This window comes from Garra rufa, chromosome 19 (assembly GCF_049309525.1).
Source record: "Garra rufa chromosome 19, GarRuf1.0, whole genome shotgun sequence".
NCBI classification, from domain to species: domain Eukaryota; kingdom Metazoa; phylum Chordata; class Actinopteri; order Cypriniformes; family Cyprinidae; genus Garra; species Garra rufa.
In genome coordinates, this window is record NC_133379.1 from 38,751,156 (window position 1) to 38,774,177 (window position 23,022).

Below are 23,022 nucleotides of genomic sequence, written 5' to 3' on the forward strand. Positions count from 1 at the left end.
AAAAACTATTTTCTGTTTGAATATATTTTAAGATATATTAAAAAGACTCAGTGACACATGATCCTTCAGACATCTAAAAACTGCTGATTTGCTGCTCAAGAAACATCTAATAGTGATCAACGTTAAAATCAGTTGTGCTTTTTCACATTTTTTGGAAATTGTGATATTCATAAATAATAAATGTCTTTACTGTCACTTTTGATTAATTAACCGTTTTGTTTAAAAAAATACGTACATAAAATCTTAAATTACAGTAATTGCAAATTAATTTTCAGTATAGGAGTAACTCTGATCTGGATGCATTGCAATATAAGAATTGAAGTGAAAGTTGCTTAATTGTTAGTCGTCACAAATACATTTTCTTATGCTGTCTTTCAGATTAGGCGGTTACATTCTTCTTGTTGTAAATAAATAATGTTTGGATGATGAGCTTCCTTGTAAGTCAAGATTGTTTTCTGAGATCACAACAGACTTAATATGAACCAGGATGTTTAACCAAACCTGCTTTATGGCAGCTTCTGTGACATAGTTTCACACTCAACATCAGGAAATGAGAAACTATGGCACGTCAGTAATGTGTGGAAAGGGTGTGTGCTTAACAAAGAGGTGTGTGTCTACCCATCAAACTCGTTTAATGTGTGTTGACTCTTGCTAAAGTGTATAGTTTATGTGTAGTGTAGTAGTTTAGTTTAGTGTACTGATCAGGTGTACATTTAAATTTGAATTCTGGTCACTAAAAAAGAGGCCTCACCAATAGTATTCAAATCTAATGAAACTGTGTTTCTTCTATGATCCCCCAGGTTTTGTTCGGCTGGAGATGAGGCTCTGAGGGAGTCTCTGGAGGTTTCTGAGGGCGATGGGTGCAAACACCAGTCAGGTGAGCGACCTGTCAGAGAGCCAGAGCATCCGCACTCTGATTGGTCCAGATGCAATATCAGAGAATGAGCCCTTTTGGAACCAGCTGATCTCATTCACCTTCACCAGCCCCACCTGCAGGTGAGATGCTTCTCTGACCCCCATCACTGATGTACCGTACACTTGCATTCGTTCAGATGCAAACCGGTCACCTTTTAGTGAAAATATGCTGTTTTGCCTCTAAAAAGGTCATTTGTGTTAATGTGGGCGAGATGTGAGGAGTTGCAGACGATGTGTATTTTCAGTATCATAGAGTGACTTGACTGATTCACAGTAAATGCTGCTTCTCATATATTTAAAAATGTAATGTGCCAAAAATGTTCCCTAATTAAATTTGTAATTTATTAATAAAAGGTCTATGGGTTTCTCTGGGTTATTGTTTGAAAGCAAAGAAATGAAGGCAGACAGAAGTATTAGCATTGAAATTTTTCTGTTGTTCTGTAAAATAAATTTACAGTACAATAGTTTAATTGCTTTAGTAATACATTTCCTTATTGGTTTGTTAGTTTAAAATGTAATCTCTTTTTTTCTTCTGCTCGCAAAGTAACAGTACAATTTTGAAATATTCTTTCTATAATAATTATTTTTCATCATCATTACTCCAGTCTTCAGTGTCACATGATCCTTCAGAAATCATTCTATTATGCTGATTTGCTGTTCAAGAATTTTTTTTCATTATTAGTTGATGAATGGGAAGATCCAAAGATCAGTATTTATCTAAAATCAAAAGCTTTTGTAACATTATACACCTGAAACTATAGAAATGAATAATTTTATTTAGCAAGGATGCTTTAAATTGGTCAAAAGTGATATATAAGATATTTACGATGTTACAGAAGAGTTCTATTTACGATAAATGCTGTCCTTTTGAACTTTCTATTTATCAAAAAAAAAAAAACTACTCTGCTGTTTTCAAAATAAAAGTAATATTAAATGTTTTTGAGCAGCAAATCTGAATATTATAATGATTTTTGAAGGATCATGTGACTGGAGTGGTGATGCTAAAAATTCTCTGAAATCACAGGGGGAAAAAATTGCATTTTGAAATATATTTAAATAGAACACAGTTATTTTAAATGGTCAACATATTTTAAAATTGTACTGTTTTTTTCTGTACTTTGGATCAAATCAATGACTTCTCTTACGGTCCAAAAACTTTTGACTGGTAGTATATATTTCTTCTTATTTGTCTTCTTGTATATTATTAATATTAATATTATTTCATATTAAAGTAATATTAATGAAACAGATGGGATTTTTTTTAATTGTTGATAGAATGTAGAGAAAGTCTAGGGTGAGGTTTCCTATATTCTTATGGTAAAAATGCCAGTAAATCCACATATTAAAGCTGATATTTAGATTTATGTGCATCTATGTCACTTTTTTCACTCTTGGATATTCTGCAATTTTGTAGCTTTTGACCTTTTCTCTGATTTTTAAAAACGCCTATAATTTAGTTTTATCTGCTCTCCTACAATTAAACACTATGCAAATGACCTCCACTGTGATTGGCTAACCTTTTTTTCATATTAAATGAATGTCCATATAATTGCTGAGTACTGCATAGGTGTAGCTCTCTCAGTGTCGAGGTTTATATGAGAGACGTACACCAGAGGGAGACAGATAATCACAAACACTATTTCGGCATCTCTTGCTTTCATAGAATTGTTCATGTTCAATAGGACTTCTGTTGTGGATTAATCAGTGTTTGCTTAAATATGATTAGTCACTTCAATCATGTCATTTCACACAAATCCCATGTTTTTGTTGTTAAGAGCTATTAGATGTGTACGCTGTTGTCAATAGTTTAACATATTTAACAAATATAGTAGCATGAAAACTAGGTATGTATTTTAAAATGTTGATTTCTTGACCTTCTCAGCTGTGTCTTATTAAAATCATACAGACGCATTAGACATCATCTGTTGTTTTGTTACTTGATTTTTTCATTGTTGATTTGTTCATTGCAGTAAGACAGTGTAAAGTATTTTCACTTAACTTTTAGTAATTTATCTGTGCCCTAAATTTTGCATGCATGCAACCTGCACTTAGAATAATGACTTTATGAGCTTATTTATTAATCACTGATTTGACTGCAACTCTTGCATCTCTTAAAGGAACACTCCACTTTTTTTGGAAAAAGGCTCATTCTCCAACTCCCCCCAAGTTAATATGTTGATTTTTACCGTTTTGAAATCCATTCAGCCGTTCTCCTGTTCTGGTGATATCACTTTTAGCATAGCTTAGCATAGATCATTAAATCCTATTAGACCAATAGCATCACGTTCAAAAATGACCAACGAGTTTCGATATTTGTCCTATTTAAAACTTGACTCTTTTGTAGTTATATCGTGTACTAAGACTGGTGGAAATGCAAACCTGCTTCAGCCTTATTACGGCAGCAAACTTCCTTGACTATTACACTGGAATGGGAGTGTAGTTCCTAATCTTATCAGCCTAGAAAATTGAAGCTTTGCATTTCCACCGGTCTTAGTACACGATATAACTACAAAAGAGTCAAGTTTTAAATAGGACAAATATCGAAACTCGTTGGTCATTTTTGAACGTGATGCTATTGGTCTAATAGGATTTAATGATCTATGCTAAGCTATGCTAAAAGTGATATCGCCAGAACAGGAGAACGGCTGAATGGATTTCAAAACGGTAAAAATCAACATTAACTTGGGGGGAGTTGGAGAATGAGCCTATTTCCAAAAAAAGTGGAGTGTTCCTTTAAGCACTTGAAATTCACTGTAAACACTGTTTTTTAAGGAAGTCTCTTCTGCTCACCAAGCCTGCATTTATTTGACCTAAAGTACAGCAAACGGAGTATTTAAAATAACTGTTTTCTATTTGAATATATTTTAAAATGTAATTTATTCCTGTGATTTCAAAGCTGAATTTTTAGCATCATTACTCTAGTCACATGATCCTTCAGAAACCATTCAAATTTTCTGCTCAAAAAACATTTATTTTTATTATTATGTTGAAAACAGCTGAGCAGATTTTTTTTTTGATAAATAGAAAGTTCAGAAGAACCTTTGAAGATCTGTCTGATTTCTTTCACACACACACACACACACACACACACACACACACACACACACACACACAAAATAATAATAACAACTGATCTTTCTATTCATCAAAGAATCCTGAAAAAATGTTCTGTTTTAAATATTAATAATAATAAAACAAAATGTTTCTTAAACAGCAAAACAGCATATTAAAATGTGACACAGAAGACTGGAGTAATGATGCTGAAAATTCAGGTTTGGTCATAGGAATAAATTACATTTTAAAATATATTCAAAATAGACAACTGTTCTTTTAAATAGTATTAATATTTCAGAATTTTAGAGTTTTTGCTGTACTTTGGATTAAATAAATGCAGGCTTGGTGAGGAGAGGAGACTAAATAAATAAAAAAAAAACTTCAAAAATCATTAAAAAGCTTACTGTTCAAAAACCTTTGGCTGGTAGTGAATTTCTTCCATCTCATGCTGATCTCTCTGTTTCTGTTTCTGCAGTGCTGATGCTAAACTCCTGGAGGAGGCTGTCATCCCGCTGGCCAAGACTCTGAGTATGTGTGTTTGTATAATTTACTGCCATTTCATTACAGCGTCTGTACAAAAAGCGACGAGCGCTGATTTCAAACCCACTGTCTTGTGAAATAAAGGCCTGTAATTTCAGGCCCTGTGTGCGCATGAAACCACATGATTCAAATGATTACCGATCCCTAGCCGACTCTGCTTTTTTCATGTACTGTTTGTAATTCATTGAGTTTGAAATCATTCTGTTGATCTGGTTAAGTAGCTCTTATCATGAGCTCCCTAAAGATGGGAAGCGATGTTTTGTGTTTTTGATCATCTGTCTATGTCCTTTATAGGTCAGAACAACCCCAGGTCTGGGAATTTCGGGGCGTTGGTGAGAGTTTTTCTCAGCAGAACCAAAGAACTGAAGATTTCCACAGAATGCCAAGAGTAAGTGAAAGCCGTCTTCAATAATGTGTGCATATAAGAGTTGTATGTATTTTTAAATGTTCATAAATGCTGAATAATATGAAGAAATCCAAAATCTCTTGCATGAAAACTCAAGTACTCAACACCGATTCTCATTCATAATGATTCTCATTTGTTTTTCACAATTTTTAACATCACGAATCAAGTACAATTTGTACATTTAAAGTATTAAATGTACATTTATAACACTATACTTTGTTTCATCATCTTGGCAATACGTTACAAGAAACTTGTTAGAACAACTGCTGACATCTTTCTCTATTCTGACCACTTTAAACCATTTTTTTTTTTTTACCTCTTTTGGAAAGTCATAGAAATGCTATCTTAACTTTTTTAATTTGCTGTTGGGGCAAAAAGGAGCACAAAAATGCCTAAAATTGTATTTTCCATTTACCACTTTAGAAATGTACCCAATTATGACAACTTCTGCTTCTGAGAACCCCAGAAATATAAAACAGTTTAATTATATTATATTCTATAGATTTATACCTTTTTTATTTATTTGCACATTTCATGTTTACAGTCAAACCAAAAATTACATGCCAGATATATATTTTTTTTATAGTTTTAAAATATGAAATATATCCTTTTATATAAATTTTGGTTTGACTGTATGTATCAACTAGTATTTTATTTTATTTATTTTATTTTATATGCTTACAATACAAATTTTGTAGTATGTTTTTTTAATGTTCATATATAATTTAAATTCATTTTTATTGAATTGAAAGTTAACAATGATTATATATTTTAATTCTATACAATGTATTGCATCTGCAAAAGTGAATCTGACCATTTTAGTTTTTACAAATATGCATACAATACATCATTTTGTAGTTGTGAAAAAAAAGTTTTTTTCACATTTTTAAAAAGAATGTGACCATTTTATTTTTGACTGTAACTTTTGGACTGTTTTCTGTATTCTAAATTTTGTCCTAAATTTAGCAGTTAATTATTGATTTCTGCATGAAAATGTTTTTGCTTAAAGTTTTCAATAAATAAGCACATTTTGTAGTTAGTGATCAGTGAATTTTAGTATCATTGAGATATATTTTGAGCTTTTTAAAATATTTTTTTTGTTTTGTCTTTTTTTTTTCTTAAACATGTATACCATTTTTAATATTTAGTTAAGTTAAACTAAATGCAAACAAGAAATGCAAATTTTTTGTATTTGTATTTTATTTCAGTTAATTTTTTAATACGTTATTTATATACAAAATATTACATCTGCACTTTAAAAGTGAATCTGACCACTTAATGTAAAAAAATAATAGTTTTTGTGTGTGAAAGTGGCTATTGAGATTTGTTTGTGGTTCTCAGATGCTCAGGAGGTCTGTGAAATTGAGAAATGTATCCTTTTCAAGCCTCTTTTCCCACACAGGCTTTCGGTGACATTCACTAGCCGCTCCAACTATACATTAGGATGTTTTCTGATATGATTTTCCCATGGGAATAGCAGCGGTGCAGCCCTCAGCGTCACATACACTGCCAGAGCTGATGTTTGTGCTCAAAGTGTTGCTGTAGCATAAATCCAGAGCAGGGAGTGACCCACCGCTCCTACAGAGCACGCATGTGAACCGTCATACTCAGAGAATATTTACGATCTCCTCCGGTCTCAACTATGCAGAAGTCAAACCCTCAGTCACACTCCTGATCCAAACTCAAACATTAAGGCCTGAAACTAAGATTTATGTATTTGAATTGCATTTAAGATTTGCGTCCATTTCAGCTGCACATTTAAACAAACTAACGTCTAAACCTAATGTGATGCATAGATATGAGCTGTTTCTCCTTATTGATCAATGTGTGAGCTTGTAATGATATAGTAAGTGCTACAGCTGTCTGACAGCCTCTGTGGGTTGGTTCAGTAAAGGATGATCCAAAACCACTGACAGGGTAAAGCAGTGTGTATGTTTTGAACATGAACCACAGGGTGAAGTCCTGGTGTGTGTGTGAGATGTTCAGCTACAGTTCACAGGCTGCTGTAGGTCAGTAATTATCTCTGACTCTCTCTTTTTCTCTCTCTCTAGTCAGTTGTTCATCTGGCAGGCCCATAATGCTTTGTTCCTGGTGCGCTGTTTGCTGAAAGTCTTCATCAGGGAGATGAGCGAAGAAGATTTGCACTTACAGTTCTCCTACCAGGAGAGGGCGCCGGGAACCTACGGTATTACAAACCCTGCTTGGTTCACTGTATTAAAGGAATAGTTTGCCCAAAAATGAACATTTTGCCATTATTTACTCATCCTCATGTTGTTTCAGAGCTGTATATGTTTCTTGTTTATTTTGAACACAAAAGATGATATTTTGAAGATTTTTGACGAACCAAACAGTTGTTGCACTTCCAGTAAAGAATCCTGTGGACACCAATGTGGATTTGATTTTTGGGTGTACTGTTCCTTTAATGCTTGACACACACACACACACACACACACACACACACACACACACACACACACACACACACACATTTTTACAGCATTTTTTAATATTGATGATCAGTGTTGGGGTAATGCGTTACAAGTAACGCAAGTTACGTAAGAATGTTACTTTTCCAAGTAACTAGTAAAGTAACGCATTACTTTTTAATTGACAAAAAAATATGAGTTACTTTTTCAAATAAGTAACGCCTGTTACTTCTCCCCCCATTTATTGATTAAAAGCTCTTCTGTCCTTGTGTTGAGAGAAATTGTGAGTAAGATGTTACTTTAGTTCTCCAATAAATTGTATTAACATGCATTAATTCATCTCACTCACTACAAAACACAATATTCCTCAAAACAGGAATATAAAACAGGTATTCCTCAAAATTCAACAGAAACCTGCAATAATGAAATGTTAAATCATACAAAATTTTTTTCCTTTTAATTGCTGAAGAGTTGATTTTATTTTTCTTCTGCGGTCTACTGTACAGACGTGAATTTACTTTTCTCTAAGCCTGAGGCTTTTGGTGTGAAAAGGCTGTTACATTTGCCAAAAATGTAATTTTGTAACATTTGCCAAACTTTTTCTATTAAAAACAAGCAAGCAAGCCCCGCCCAGATTTAAAAAGTAACACAAAAGTAACGTAATGCATTACTTTCCATAAAAAGTAACCAAGTAACGTAATTAGTTACTTTTTTAGGAAGCAACTCAATATTGTCATGCATTACTTTTAAAAGTAACTTTCCCCAACACTGATGATAATGTTAGTTTATAAAAATACAATTCTTCATTTATGTTAGATAATACATTTGTGAAACAAAAACGTATGAAAGTTTTGTCAAGTTTAACTAACCTCCTGCAACAGTGTGCACAAGTATAGCTTCATAATGACTTGTTTTAAGTAATCTAGTTATTATTCCAGACAAGTGCTAACTCTGACTTTGTCATTTTAACATGTGAATAACACTTGAATTTGCCGCTTATGTAGATGTTTTTCTTATTAAGACAACCAGGTTAAGAGACCTGACACACGTCAGTGTTATTTGTGTCCCTGGACCACAAAACCAATCATAAAGGTCAATTTGGAAATTATGATTGAATTGAGATTTATACATCATAAATAAGCTTACCGTAGATGTATGGTTTGTTATTATAGGACAGTATTTGGCTGGGATACAGCTTTTTGAATCAAAATTGATTTGTCCAGATGGAAGTTCTTAACAATGCATATCACTAATTAAAATTATGTTTTGATATATTTATAGTAGTAAATTTACTAAATATCTTCATGGAACATGATCTTTACTTAATATCCTAATGATTTTTGGCTTAAAAACTGATCATTTTAACCCATACAATGCATTTTTGGCTATTGCTATAAATATATCAATACTACTTGGCTAGACTGGTTTTGTGGTCCAGGGTCACATTTGAATATTATTTGTATTATATATTATATTATTTTAATATAATAATAAATAATATTATATTCTATGTCATTATATATTACTATTTATGTTAAATTATATTTATTTTAGGGCTGCAAAAAAATTAGTTGAGATTGTTTCAAAATAAAAGTTTGTTTGCATACTATATGTGTATGTAAATAAAAATACACCCACGTGTATATATTAAGGAAAAATATGTTAGATTATATGTAAAATATTTATATATAATATAAACTATACAAAAGTGTTACATATATACATATACACCGTACACACAAATGGTATGCAAACATAAACTTTAATTTTGAATCGATTAATCACGACTAATCATTTTGCAGCCCTAATTTAATAGCAAAAATAGCAATAGCAAAAAAGAAGAGCTTTTTGATCTGTCTGTCATTCCTGACAGCTTCTCAGTTGTTTGTTTTCACAATCCTCAATGCTGCCACGTTCAGTGCTGAGCATAAATGTAATATCTGACCAAACAGAACAAACATCATATCTAAAGAAACTTCTCACAGACTATATTGACTTTATTAATATCACAGCGCTATCTCTGTCTTGACCGTGATGTTTGTGTTTACAGACTCCATCTGTGAGGATCTTCTGGAGGAGCTGGTCTGTAATTTGGTGCATCTCATTGTCGAAGTGCCGCTTCTGTGAGTACCAAAGAAGTACTGTGTTTGTGTTTTGTTTCGTTTTGAATTTCTCTGTCTTGCAAACACTAAGTGATAAAGTATGTCTCAGTGTGAAGGGAGGTGTGCGTGTGTTATTGTCGTGATATGTGGCGGGTCTGTCACGTACAGCCTGTGAAGGTCAACTCTGACTCAAACAATGAGGTGTCACTGTCATTATTTACACACAAGAATAAATTTGCAAACAATCATCCACAAAGTTCCAAGAAGTTAAGTGTAGGGTTGTGGATACAACTTTGAACTTGAAACGGCTTCTTAAAGAAGTAGTTCAGCCAAAAATGAAAATGTGCTGAAAATGAAATGTAGATGAGTTTGTTTCTTCAACAGATTTGGAGAAATGTAGCATTTTCCATCACTTGCCGTCAGAATGAGAATCCAAACAGCTGATTAAAACCCCCTCAGTTTATCTAAGATGCAAATGAGTTTGTTTCTTCATCAGATTTGGAGAAGTGATGTATTTCATTATTTGCTCACCAATGGATCATCTGCAGTGAATGGGTGCCGTCAGAATGAGAGTCCAAACAGCTGATAAAGACATCACATTAATCCACAAGTAATCCAAACCAGTCCAGTCCTTCAGTTAACATCTTGTGAAGCCAAAAGCAGCATGTTTGTAAGAAACAAATCCATCATTAAGATATTTTTAACTTCAGACAGTTGCTTCTAGCTAAAACATGTGAAACAGGAGACAAATCTGCACAGGTGGAACGGTGAAAACAAAACAGCTTTAAACAAATATTTAGGTGGATGGACATTTTCACTAGATGAAGCTTTATGGATTATGGACTCGTTTTTTAGCCTGAAGCAAAAGTTAGAAGTTAAAAATGTCTTAATGATGGATTTGTTTCTTACAAACACACATATTTTGCTTCTCAAGATGTTAACGGATGGACTGGAGTGGTGTGGATTACTTGTGGATTATTGTGATGGTTTTATTAGCTGTTTGGATTCTCGTTCTGACGGCACCCATTCAGTGCAAAGGATCCGTTGTTAAAGGGATAGTTCACCCAAAAATGAAAATTTGATGTTTATTTGCTTACCCCCAGGGCATCCAAGATGTAGGTGACTTTGTTTCCTCAGAAAAACACAAACGAAGATTTTTAATTAAAACCGGTGCAGTCTGCCAGCCAAATAATGGATGTGGATGGGCACCAAACCTTTAAAAGTAAACAAAAACATGCACAGACAAATCCAAATTACACCCTGCGGCTCGTGATGATACATTTTCATTAAAAATCTTCGTTTGTGTTCTGCTGAGGAAACAAAGATGCCCTGGGGGTAAGCAGATACACATCAAATTTTCATTTTTGGGTGAACTATCCCTTTAATCAAGTGATTTAATGCAACATTTCTCCAAATCTGATTAAGAAAAAAACTCATCGGCATTTAGATGAACTGAGGTGGAGGACATCTTCTGAAAATGTTCAATTTAGAGTGAAAAACAAAACATAAATGCAGGTCTATATGCTTACTTTTCCTTTTACGAGCACTTGTGCTCCTAACTTAAAAAATGTAGGTGCACAGTCTATTTCAGGAGCAATAATAAAAAAATCTGATTAAAAAATTTGCCTTCCCATTAGGAGGTGATATTTGACTCCTTAAAGTGATTTACAGGGGAATTTTGTTTTTAACGTTGTAATGGCATACTTTAACTTTATTAAAAGTATGTCATCTTTTATATAATTTTTTTAATTGTATTTTATAAGCATTTTTTAAAAATTCTAATTAAAACAACAGAATAAGAACAAGTAAACTAAGAATAAGAAGTCATTAATCAAATTAAATCAGTATTAACAAAATTAATTTGTACTACAGAGGTGGTATGAGTGCAATTAAATTTATTAATTCATGTTTAGATTAATGTTTTAAATATAGAATTTTCAATATATTAAATGACTGAAAAGATACTTTAAAAATTAAATTAAGTCTGCCGGTAGGTGGCGGCAAGTCACTGATTTAATGACTGAATCATTCATTCATTTGATTTGTTCGAACGGCTGATTCATTCGAAATTGAATCATTGACAGATAGATTCATTTAAAAACATGTTCATTCATAAATGATTCATGAATGGAGATGCACAGTGGCTCTGTTGTGACTTGTTTCAAAGTATTTTTGACGATGAAATGCAGCAAGATCTGGCAATAGTATTATAGTCAGACAATGTAAGTCACCTAATATTAACTTCTTGTTTGTTTAACTTGTGTAAAATTAATATCTCAATTACAAACTCCCTTAAAAATCATTAAAAGCTGTCAATCATCAAGCTCCACTCAGCACAAACGTAACTACGCTGATCGGGTCAGTCGCACTGGTGTTCCTAAATAATATTTCAGAGTCGCACGCAGTAGAGTCCTGAAATGCCGTTTTTCCATGTTCCCTTTTCGTTTTTTGAAAGTCATATCTGTTTTTACACACTCCCTGGGCGCCCATGTGTCTCGTCAGACCTCTGCGTGACCCGCTGTCATTTACACACCTGAGTGGAGGACACCTTCATGCATGAAGCCATGATTTATTGAGTGACGCCCCTTCACACAAAGATAAACACAGCGGCACTGGAGTTCTGCATTATTCAGCTCTCCTTCTGCGCAGTTCTAGTGTTTTTATGTATTTAAAGGACAGATTGATTTATCCGCTCTCATGAATGTCGATCTGTTTATCGTGTTCTAGAGTGTCCTTGTGTTCCACCCTGTCTATAATGAAAACCGTATTAAAGACAGATGAATTGCGCCACGCTCATGATGTGCGAGTGCGGTTAGCTCTTAAATTGCCCCTGTTTACCTTATTAATACACATTTGTGATCTTATTAAGCATGATTCATGTCCACATTATTCTAAAGAAGAAAATTACTTTAAAATAACCAAATTAAGTGATAACAAAGGGATTATCACCTGTGTCAGACATCAGTTGCATGCAGACAGTCTTGACAAATAAAGAGATGTAATAAGAGATGTAATTAAAAAGTATATATTGTGGATTTGGTGAATGACAATGTGTTTGTTTAGGTAATATTTAGCAATATTTTATTTACACTGCCACTCAAAAGTTTGGAATAAGTACGATTTTTTTGTTTTATTAAAGACGTTTCTTATGATCGTCAAGGCGGCATTTATTTGATCAAAAATACAGAGAAAAATTTAATATTGTGAAATATTATTTCAATTCAAAAGTAACTCTTTTCTATGCGAATATATTTTAAAGTGTAATTTATTCCTTTGATACAAAGCTGCATTTTCACATGATCCTTCAGAAATTATTCTGATAAGCAGCACAACTTTTCAACATTGATAATAAATCAGCATAATTTTTATTTGGAAACTGTGATACTTTTTTTTTCAGGGTTCTTTGATCAATAAAAGGTTAAAAAGAACAGCATTTATTTAAAATAGAAAGGTTTTCTACCAGTATACACTACTGCGGATTTTCTGTTCAAGAAACATTTTATTATTATTATTATTAACATCAATATTTAAAACAGTTTTTAGGTAATTTTTTCAGGATTCTTTGAATAGAAATATCCAAAGATTAGCATTTATCTGAAATAAAAAGCTTTACATTTTATGCTGGTTTTGGAATGAAATTCTAGAAATTAATACTTTTATTTAGCAAGGATGGTTTAAATTGATCAAAATTGATGATAAAAACATTTATAATGTTACAAAAGATTTTTATTTCAGATAAATGCTGTTCTTCTGAACTTTTTATTCAACAAAGAAACCTGACAAAATTCTACTCAGCTGTTTTCAACATGATAAATGTTTTTGTTGTTTGTTTTTTTGAGCAGCAAATTAGAATATGAGAATGATTTCTGAAGTATCGTGGGACTGGAGTAAAGATGCTAAAAATTCAGCTTTAAAATCAAAGGAATAAATTACTTTTTAAAATATGTTCGAATAGAAAACAGTTATTTTGAATCATAAAAATTATTAATTGTTTTTGCTGTGCTTTGTATCAAATAAATGCAGGCTTGGTAATGTAAAAAAAAAAAAAGCAGTATGTTACTTCGAAAATAATAGATAACATGATAAAGTGTTAATCATCTGTGTTAGTCAACATTTGCAAACAGACGATCTTGACAAATAGAGACTGAATTTGCAAATCAGAAAGTCTTGAGAACTAACAGAGAAGGTGAGGACCGGCACGTAAACATGATTGCAAGTTTTAAGCGTGTCTGAAATGCACCGTGTTATTTTTGCTGGCTCACATGTGAAAGTGCATTGCGTCGTAGTTGCATTGTAACAGAGTTCAGTCTACTGTTGTCTTTTTTTGTTGCCGTTTGTGTCGTTTCCTTGCTACGTGCTGACTGAGAGAAGTCAGCCGCAGGTCACATTCAGAGCGCCGGCTCGCCGGTTCCTACGTGTTTTTGAGCGATTCTGTGGCCGGAGACAGGATTCTTATCACGCTGTGGTGAAGGATATTGTGAAACGTAGCTCAAATTACCACACCGATCATAACAAGAAATGAAATAGCTGCAGAGACGGTACAGTCTGTGCAAGATGATGTTTCTAATCAACCAGAAAACATTTACTTGACATTTCAAGCACATAAAACACTATTTCTTATATAAAACAAAAGATAATGCTTATATGCATATAATGAAAATATAAATACAATGGAAGGAAATAATCATAATGCATCATAAAGGAAGTCCATATGCTATATATGGGAATTTAAAGCTCACAGTTTTGTATTTCATTGTTTTTTTGTAATAATTAGCATTAACTTTGATACAGATTTCTGCAGAACTGGAAGACCTATCGTTCACATCCTTCGTCCCTAGTGTTTTTATAAAATTTTTTATAGTAAAGTCATCGGTTTAGCACGTTTGACCTTGTTTAAATCTATTTCTTTATTTTATCTCATTTTTGTGTTTTTTTTTTTTTTTTAATTTCTGTCTTTTGTTTTATGGCTTTTTCGGGTGTTTTGATTTATTTTGTCTTCATTTTGCTTTTGTTTTTCTGCAGTTTTTTTGTTTGGCTTTTGTTTTAATCTTTTTTTTATCTTATTTTGTTTGGTTTTTCTGCTTTGTTTTTCTGTTTTGTTTGTTTGTTTGTTTACTTTTGTGGTTTGGTTTTTGATTTTTGGCTTTGTTTTAAAAAAAATTTTTTTGCCTTTTTTTGTCTTATTTTGATTTTGTGTTTTTTGGGGTTTGAGTTTTTATTTAATTCTTTTTGAGCTTTTTTGGATTTTTTACTTCTGTTTTTCTGCTGTTTTTTGTCTTTTTGCTTTTTTAGATTTTTGTTTTCACTTTAGTTTTATGTTTGTTTTTTGGCTTTGTTTATATTTTTGTTTTGTTTTAATCTTTTTAGTTTTCTGATTTTTATTTATTTATTTATTTTTTTTTTTTTTTATTATTTTTATTTTTTTTTTTTTTGTCTTTTTTTTTGTCTTTTTGTTCTTTCTTTTGTTTTTCAGCCGTAATCTCTCAGCACGTTGGACCTTGTTTAAATCTATTACTCAGAATTCTGCAGAGTTTCTCTTGAAGAGTCCTCATTTTCGATATGGAAAACGCCCTTCTAGGCTCCAATTCAGAATGATCTGATTCTGAAAGCTGTTAATGTGTTGCAATTTTTATAGTGTACTTTTGTTTTCAATTGCACATTTGACTTGTTTCGTAATGGTAAGTTCTGTTTTAATCAACCAAATAGTTCAAAGCATTAAAATAATACTGGAAAAGGTTTGATTTAATGTGCTGTTAGGCCCAGTTTGTGGTGTATGGTTGGTCTCGGTTGCAAAAGCAGTATCCTGTCGGAAACTCTGCATGCGTTTGTGTGAATGTGCGGTCGTTTGTGTGTCTAAAAGTGAAAGGGAATCATGCCAAGTGACATCACAGCACTGGGAAGTGGAAGTGAAGTGAGAAATCTGAAGGAAGGAAATGAGGGACAATAGAAAAAGAGAGAGATTGTTCTATTGATGTTGTATAATAGCGCGTGCATGTGTGTTTGGAGAATGAGACGGGGCAATGAGTTCACTTTAGGAGTTCATTATACTGTGGGTGTGATAAGATTATGTGATCTCTTAGTCTAGGTCATATTTTTACCATTTTTCATCTCATTATTAATGGTCATAAAATGTAATGCAGAATAATTGTTTTTAATTTTTATTTATTTTAGTTTTTTTGTAATTTTTTTTTTATCTTTATTTTGTTTTTTGGCTTTTTTATTTAATTTATATTTTTATTTATTTATTTTTAGTTTTTTAGCCTATTGTTTTTTTTATTTTGCTTTTCTCCTTTATGTTTTGTTTGTTTTTGGCCTTGTTTTGTGTAATGTTTTTTGTGTTTTTGGCTTTATTTGGTTTGTTTTGATGTATTAATTTTTTTATTTTTATTTTTTTTTTGTGGTTTTGGCTTTGTTTTTTGTTTTATTTTGATCTTTTAGTTTTTTGGCTTTTTGGGTTTGTGTTTTGGTTTCTTTTATTTTTTTGTGGTTTGATTTTTAAAAATATTTTTTGTCTCATTTAGTTTTTTTATGGCTTTTTCGGGGTTTGCTTTTTTATTTATTTAGTCTTTTTTTTTGGTGCTTTTTTCTGCTGTTTTTTGTTTGCTTTTTGGCTTTGTTTTTTGAATTGATTGATTTTATTTTGTCTTTTTTTTGCTTTTTTATAGATTTTTGTTTTCACTTTGGTTTTTCTGCATTTTTTGGCTTTGTATTTATTTGTTTTTTGTTTAGTTTATCTGATTTGTATTTTTTATTTTTTTTAGTTTTGATTTATTTTATTTTTGGATGTATTTATTTATTTTGTCTTTATTTAGTTTTTTCAGCTTTTTTGTTGCTTAGGGTGATTTGTGAATTTTCAGTGAAATTCTCACAAATATATATTTATTTATTAAACCATCTGTGTCATTTACGATCTTATAAAAGTTAAAGCCCTCGTAACCATGGTAAAATCACTGTATCAGGAACTGCATCAGCAATTGGCTCATTTACATAAATGTCTGTAATAATATTAATCCTATATCTAGTATCTTTTTTTTAGTGACATCACCTACAACATCCTGTTTGAAGCTGTGACCACTCTTCTGGTGCTGCTGTCCTATCAGCTCTTCCACAAGGAGGTTCTGAGGGAGGGGCTTATTTACGGCTACCTGACCAGAGGACGATGGTGAGAACGAAGGGTCAAACCATGTATACCATCTATATCTTTAACCTCTACATGTACATATAATGGACTATACGGCAGATAATAAAACAGACTAGTAATTAAACTAATGGTAAGCCACAGATACTGCACACCTGAATAGGTTCATTTCATTTTCCCAGAGTTCCAGCGATGCACCATAAACTTCTTAACTGGATAACCAGAGCCAACACAAGTTAAAAGTTATTGCCTACCGCAGTGTTTTATTCTTATGAAGTTTGTCCCAGTGTGATATTGTGGCCCCTGACCGGCATTAACAGAAGGACGACTGTCAAGCGCTGCCATTTCATATGCAGATGAGGGTGTTCATTAATTCACCAGATGCTCTCGTCTGGAGCTTTGCTTGAGTTCACCCGGAGGGCTCGTTTGCATCGCACCAGTGATACTGAGCTTTTAAAGTTCCCTCGTTAGCTGTTCGCCACTGCAGCTGAGCTTGCATGTCTGAGGTCGTTAACGAACTCTCGTCAAACCTCGCCGGTGTCTTTAGGACTGAGATGGACTCTGCGCAAGTACATCAAAGAAAAGACGTCCAGCTGCACAAATGAACATTGATCATTCATTATTCCATCAGTTTCCATGTTCCTTTCATTCTCATGTTTCATCTTGATATTCTTTGACTTTAACGCTACATGTGACCCACAAAACCAGTCTCAAGTCGCTGGGGTATATTTGTAGCAATAGCCAACAATACATTGTATGGGTTAAAATGATCAATTTTTCTTTTATGCCAAAAATCATTAGGATATTAAGTAAACATCGTGTTCCATGAAGATATTTTGTAAATTTCCTACCCTAAATATATCCAAACTTAATTTTTTATTAGTAATATGCATTGCTAAGAACTTAATTTGCTGTTTTTGTTTGTTTTTAATTTTTTGTTTTGTTTTAATCTCATTTATTTTTGTTATTATTTTTTTTTTTGCTTTTTTGAATTTGTTTTTTTTCTTTTTTTTTTCTTTGTTTTTTGGATTTATTTATTTATTATGTCTTGTTTTTTGCTTTTTTTAATTTTTGTTTTCACTTTTGTTTTTTTAGCTTTGTTTTTATTTATTTTATTGTTTTGTTTTATTTTTTTTTTGTCTTTTTTTTGTGCTTTTTTGGGTTTGTGTTTTGATTTATTTTTTGATTTATTTATTTATTTATTTTGTCTTTGTTTTTACTTTAGTTTTTGTTTTGTTTTTATTTATTCATTTATTTATTTATTCTTGGCTTTGTTTGGGCTGATTTGTGTATTTTCAGTACTTTTCTGCGCTAGCTGCACAAATGAACATTGATAATTCATTATTCCATCAATTTTCATGTTCCTTTCATTCTCATGTTTTGTCTTGATATTCTTTATGTTTGGGTTCCCAAAGACTTTAACACTATACGTGACCATGGACCACAAAACCAGTCATTAGGTTAAATTTTACAAAACTGAGATGTATACATCATATGAAAGCTCAATAAATAAGCTTTCTATTGATGTATAGTTTGTTAGGATTGGACAATATTTGGCGGAGATACATCTATTTGAAAATCTGGAATCTGAGGGTGCAAAAAAATCAAAAGACTGAGAAAATCACCTTTAAAGATCTCCAAATTAAGTTCTTAACAATGCATATTACTAATCAAAAATTACTTTTTGATATATTTACAGTAGGAATTTTACAAAAAATCTTCATGGAACATGATCTTTACTTAATTTCCTAATGATTTTTGGCATAAAAGAAAAATCTATAATTTTGAACCATACAATGTATTTTTGGCTATTGCTACAAATATACCCCAGCGACTTAAGACTGGTTTTGTGGTCCAGGGTCACATATGTATAGAAATAAATTGACCCTTATGGCTGGTTTTGTGGTCCAGGGTCACATATCCGTACCAATTATAGTAATATTTGTAATTTGCCCTAATATTTTATTTTTAAATTGTTTTTATGTGCTCCTAAACCAAGTAACCACAATCTGCTCTTTTAAATGTCAAAAGTGAGCTCATCCACACGGTGCATCTGTTTATAATGCACTTCTTCATCACTTAGAGCAACATTTGACCGTCATTTGATGAATTATTGCTGTTTTTAGTTTTTTTTTTTTTTTTCATTTATTTTAATATTTTTATTTAGCTTTAATTTTTTGTTTCACTTTGGTTTTCACTTTTTTTTACATTTAAAAAAAATAATTTCAGTACCTCAACTTAAAATTTCTAAAAAATCTTTTTTTTTTTAGTTTTTCATTTAATATTTATATTTTGTTCAGTTTTTTTTTTTTCAAATCATGAACATATAACTATTTTAAGTTTTAGTTGAAATGCATGCAAAATGGCTACCAAAAAGATATTTTAGTATTATTTATATGCTATTTTAGTAGAATTTATTTTTATAAATGTATTTAATTTTATTATTTTTCATTTATTTTAATTAATTAATTAATTTTAATTATTTTGAATTATTTTTATATGGTTTACAATTTCAATATTTAATATTCAAATGTTTTTTAAAATTAATTTTAGTACTTTAACTTAAACTGCTATAGCAACATTTCTAGTTTTTCATTGAATATTTATAATCAATTTTAATTTTTTTAACTTGTAATAATAAACCAGATTTTTAAGTTTCAGTTAACATTAACAACAGCACAACTGTTTAGTGAATATACACTCAAACCAAAATTTATTCAGACACCTTTCTCAAATTATCACAGTTTATTCGCTAAAGTTTAGAAAATGGTAATAAAATATGACAAGAACCCCAGAGTTAAACTGTGTCAGAACAAACTCATCTCGATAATGTCAGTTAACTTTGATAGAAAGGTATGTAACAAAACATGGTCTGGTCAAAGTGTCTAAATAATTTTAGATCCCAAATTTGTATAAATGTTACTGGTAGTTCACTATATGAAGAGTTTTTGGGTACAATATGTCAGTTTACTTTATTTGGCTCTCCTCACTTGCATAAATGAACTATAGTGTCCTGCATCCATCAAAAGTTATATCTGGTGTCTGAATAATTTTTGGTTTGACTGTAGTGTTTTTGCTAATTCTGTCTCTTTGTCTCTCTGTAGTCTGTCTCTGACGAGTCGTCTGGTGAAGACACTTCTGTATAACTTCATCAGACAAGAGAAATGTCCTCCTGCCACACACGTGTTGCAAGCGCAGTCAGACGGAGGAGGCCTGCTGTACGGACTCGCATCAGGAGTCGCCAGTGAGTACAAACACACACTGTCCTGATCACACACTCACTGAACCCACACATATTACTCATGTTTGTATAATAAACTACATCACAAAACAGTACGATTCCTTTTGTTTGATGCACCAAATCTGAATCTAATACAAATCATTCAGATCTGAATCAACTGACTCATTCTGGAATAAACTATTCCTCCAGTAGTGTATATAAACACTGAACTTCACACACTCGCTCTGGATGACTGTGTGAAGGTGAGTTTTTGGTTACGGCTCAGCAGCATCATTTGCTTAAACGATGCCGGTGTTGTAAGATGAATGTCCGGGTCTCTTGAGGTTAAACGGGGTCTGATTACTTTTTCAGATAATAATATTTGTTTTGGTTGTAAATAAACCCTTTAGTCCAGTTTCTCTTGAATTTGCATGTGCAAAATCCCCACATGCACCTGATTCACATGCCTATTTTGTTTTAGCTTTTTGACTTTTTTTTTTTTTTTTTTTAAACATGCTTTTGTTAGACAGGTGCAATCAAAAACTTCTGCGTGTGACTTAAAAAAAATATTTAGGAGCATAAATTGAAAAAAAAAAAAAAAATTTGACCCTTATGACTGAATTACGACTGAATTTACCGTAAATGTATCAAAACTTAATTTTTGATTAGTTATATGCATTGCTAAGAACTTCATTTGGCGATTTCTCAATATTTAGATTTTGTTTGCACCCTCAGATTCTATCCTTGTCCTATCCTAACAAACCATACATTAGTGGAAAGCTTATTTATTCAGAAATAGAAAAATATGACTGGTTTTGTGGTCCAGGGCCACATATCTTTACCAAAAATGATAGTAATATTTCTAATTTGCCCTAATATTTTATTTTCAAATTGTTTTTATATGCTCCTATACCAAGTAACCGCAATCTGCTCTTTTAAATGTCAAAAGTGAGCTCATCCACACTGAGGATCTGTATATATGCTAAGTATAAGTATAAATATAAATATTTTAAAAATGACATAAAAGATGACATACTTTTAATAAAGTTGCCAAAAATTCCATTACAATAGTAAAAACAAAATTCCCCAGTAAATCACTTCAAGGAGTCAAATATCACCTCATAATGGGAAAGCAATGGGATTTTTGGGTTTTTGATTCGAAGGTGCTCCTGAAATTTTGACTCTGCTCTAAAAATTTAAGTTTGGAGCACAAGTGCTTCTAAAAAGAAAAGTAAGTGTAGAACCCTGACAGGCCTGTCAGAATTGAAATCCGAAGCATATGAGTGTTTGCTTTGTGTGTTATTGACAGTTGTGTGTGTCTGTCTGCTGTCTGGCTCGCTCAGCAGACATGCACACACACACACACACACACACACACACACACACACGTTTCATTGTATGAACTGAACTCTTGGCTTGATCATTTACTTAATATTGAGTTACACACTCCTCATTGTGTTAACTGAATTCAGACTACCATCCATCACACACACAGACTGTCCGTCACCAGACACACATCACATCTGTCTCACTGTGACATACTAACCTATAAACACACGCTACACGCTCAGTTGTAAACTACTTTAATTTATACTTTTTTTAGGCCTCATTTAAGAAACATGAGTTGTCAAATAAGAGGTTTTACAAACAATTTGTTCTCGTGTTTCATGAATAACCATAATCTAAACTACTGGTTAACAAAAAATATTATTTTTTTTAATATCATGAATGAAATCTGTTCGACAATAAAAGTTAAAAAGTTGTTGATGAAGTGATTGTACTATACAGAGTAAATGTAGTTTTGAGTTATAAGTTTAGTTTTTATTTTGGTTTTATTTCGAGTTTTTATTCCAATTTAGTTTTTAATTGAAATGTAATAGTTTTTAGTTCTGGGCAATGATTCAAGTTTTGTTTATATAATATAGACACATGGTGCTTCTCCAATTTCCACTTGACAATGCGCCACAGGTGGTTATTAGGGTTTAGGACAGGTCTGGAGACATACATGGCCACTCCATCACCTTCACCTTCAGCTTCCTCAGCAAGGCAGTTGTCATCTTGGTGGTGTGTTTGGGATCTTTATCATGTTGGAAAACTGCTGTTCGGCCTAGTTTCTGGAGGGAAGGCATGTTCTGCTTCAGAATGTACAGTAAAAAATGGAATCCATGTTTCCCTTAATGAACTGCAGCTCTTCAGTACCAGCAGCACTCATGCAGCCCCAGACCATGATGCTACCATCACCATGCTTGACTGTAGGCAAGACACAATTTTCTTGGTACGCCTCACCAGGGCATCACACATCACACATGCTGGACACCATCCAAAACCAAACAAGTTATCTTATAGTCTCATCAGACCACAGGACATGGATCCAGTAATTCATGCTCTTGGATTGGTTGTCTTCAGCAAACTGTTTGCAGGCTTTCTTGTGAGCCAGCTTCAGAAGAGGCTTCCTTCTCTGTCTGCCCATGCAAACCGACTTGTTGCAGTGTGCGGCGTATGGTCTGAGCACTGACAAGCTGACCTTCTACTTTTGCAACCTTTAAAGCAAGGCTGGCAGCACTCATGCATCTGTTTTTTTTTAAGCCAGGTTCTGCACCTGATGTACAGAACGAGTGTTCAACTTTGTTGATCGACCCTTGCAAGCACTGTTCTGAATGGAACCCATCTTGGAAGACCTCTGTATGACCCTGACCACTGTAGTGTAACTCGGTTTCAGGGTGTTACTGAGCCTCTAATAGCCTTGGCCATCTTTGTGGAGAGCAACAATTCTATTTCTCAAATCCTCAGAGAGTTCTTTGCCATGAGATGCCATGTTGAACATCCAGTGTTCAGTATGAGAGAATTGTTCTTAAAGCACCTAATTTTAATTGCTCTAATACGAGATGCACAACTTTGTATGGTCCTGTCAAGCAGACAAAAACATAAACGTGATGAATAGGACATGGCTTTGCATGGTTAAACAACATACTGCTGTTATCACTTAGGGTGTACTCACTTTTGTTGCCAGCTATTTTGACATTAATGGCTGTATGTTGAGGTATTTAATCTATACTGCCATACAAGCTGCACATTGACTACTCTAAAAAATATCCCAAGTTTCATTTCTATAGTATTGTCCCTTGAGAAGATATACTAAATTGGTTACTGAAATGTGAGGGGTGTACTCACTTTTGTGAGATATTGTATACAGACAGTCAAGCCCGGAATTATTCATACTC

At 32.6% G+C, this 23,022-nt stretch overlaps 1 protein-coding gene across 1 annotated transcript in view; it reads left to right on the forward strand.

Annotated features, from left to right (window-relative positions):
* Positions 1-23,022, forward strand: part of dym (dymeclin) — an 85,008-nt gene that overhangs the window by 2,463 nt on the left and 59,523 nt on the right. The window contains exons 2-8 of the mRNA XM_073824059.1: positions 801-996; positions 4,445-4,497; positions 4,804-4,897; positions 6,967-7,100; positions 9,392-9,464; positions 16,480-16,605; positions 19,686-19,825. Coding sequence (XP_073680160.1) covers positions 857-996; positions 4,445-4,497; positions 4,804-4,897; positions 6,967-7,100; positions 9,392-9,464; positions 16,480-16,605; positions 19,686-19,825 — 760 coding nt within the window. The 5' untranslated portion in view covers positions 801-856. The remainder of the gene's footprint in view (positions 1-800; positions 997-4,444; positions 4,498-4,803; positions 4,898-6,966; positions 7,101-9,391; positions 9,465-16,479; positions 16,606-19,685; positions 19,826-23,022) is intronic.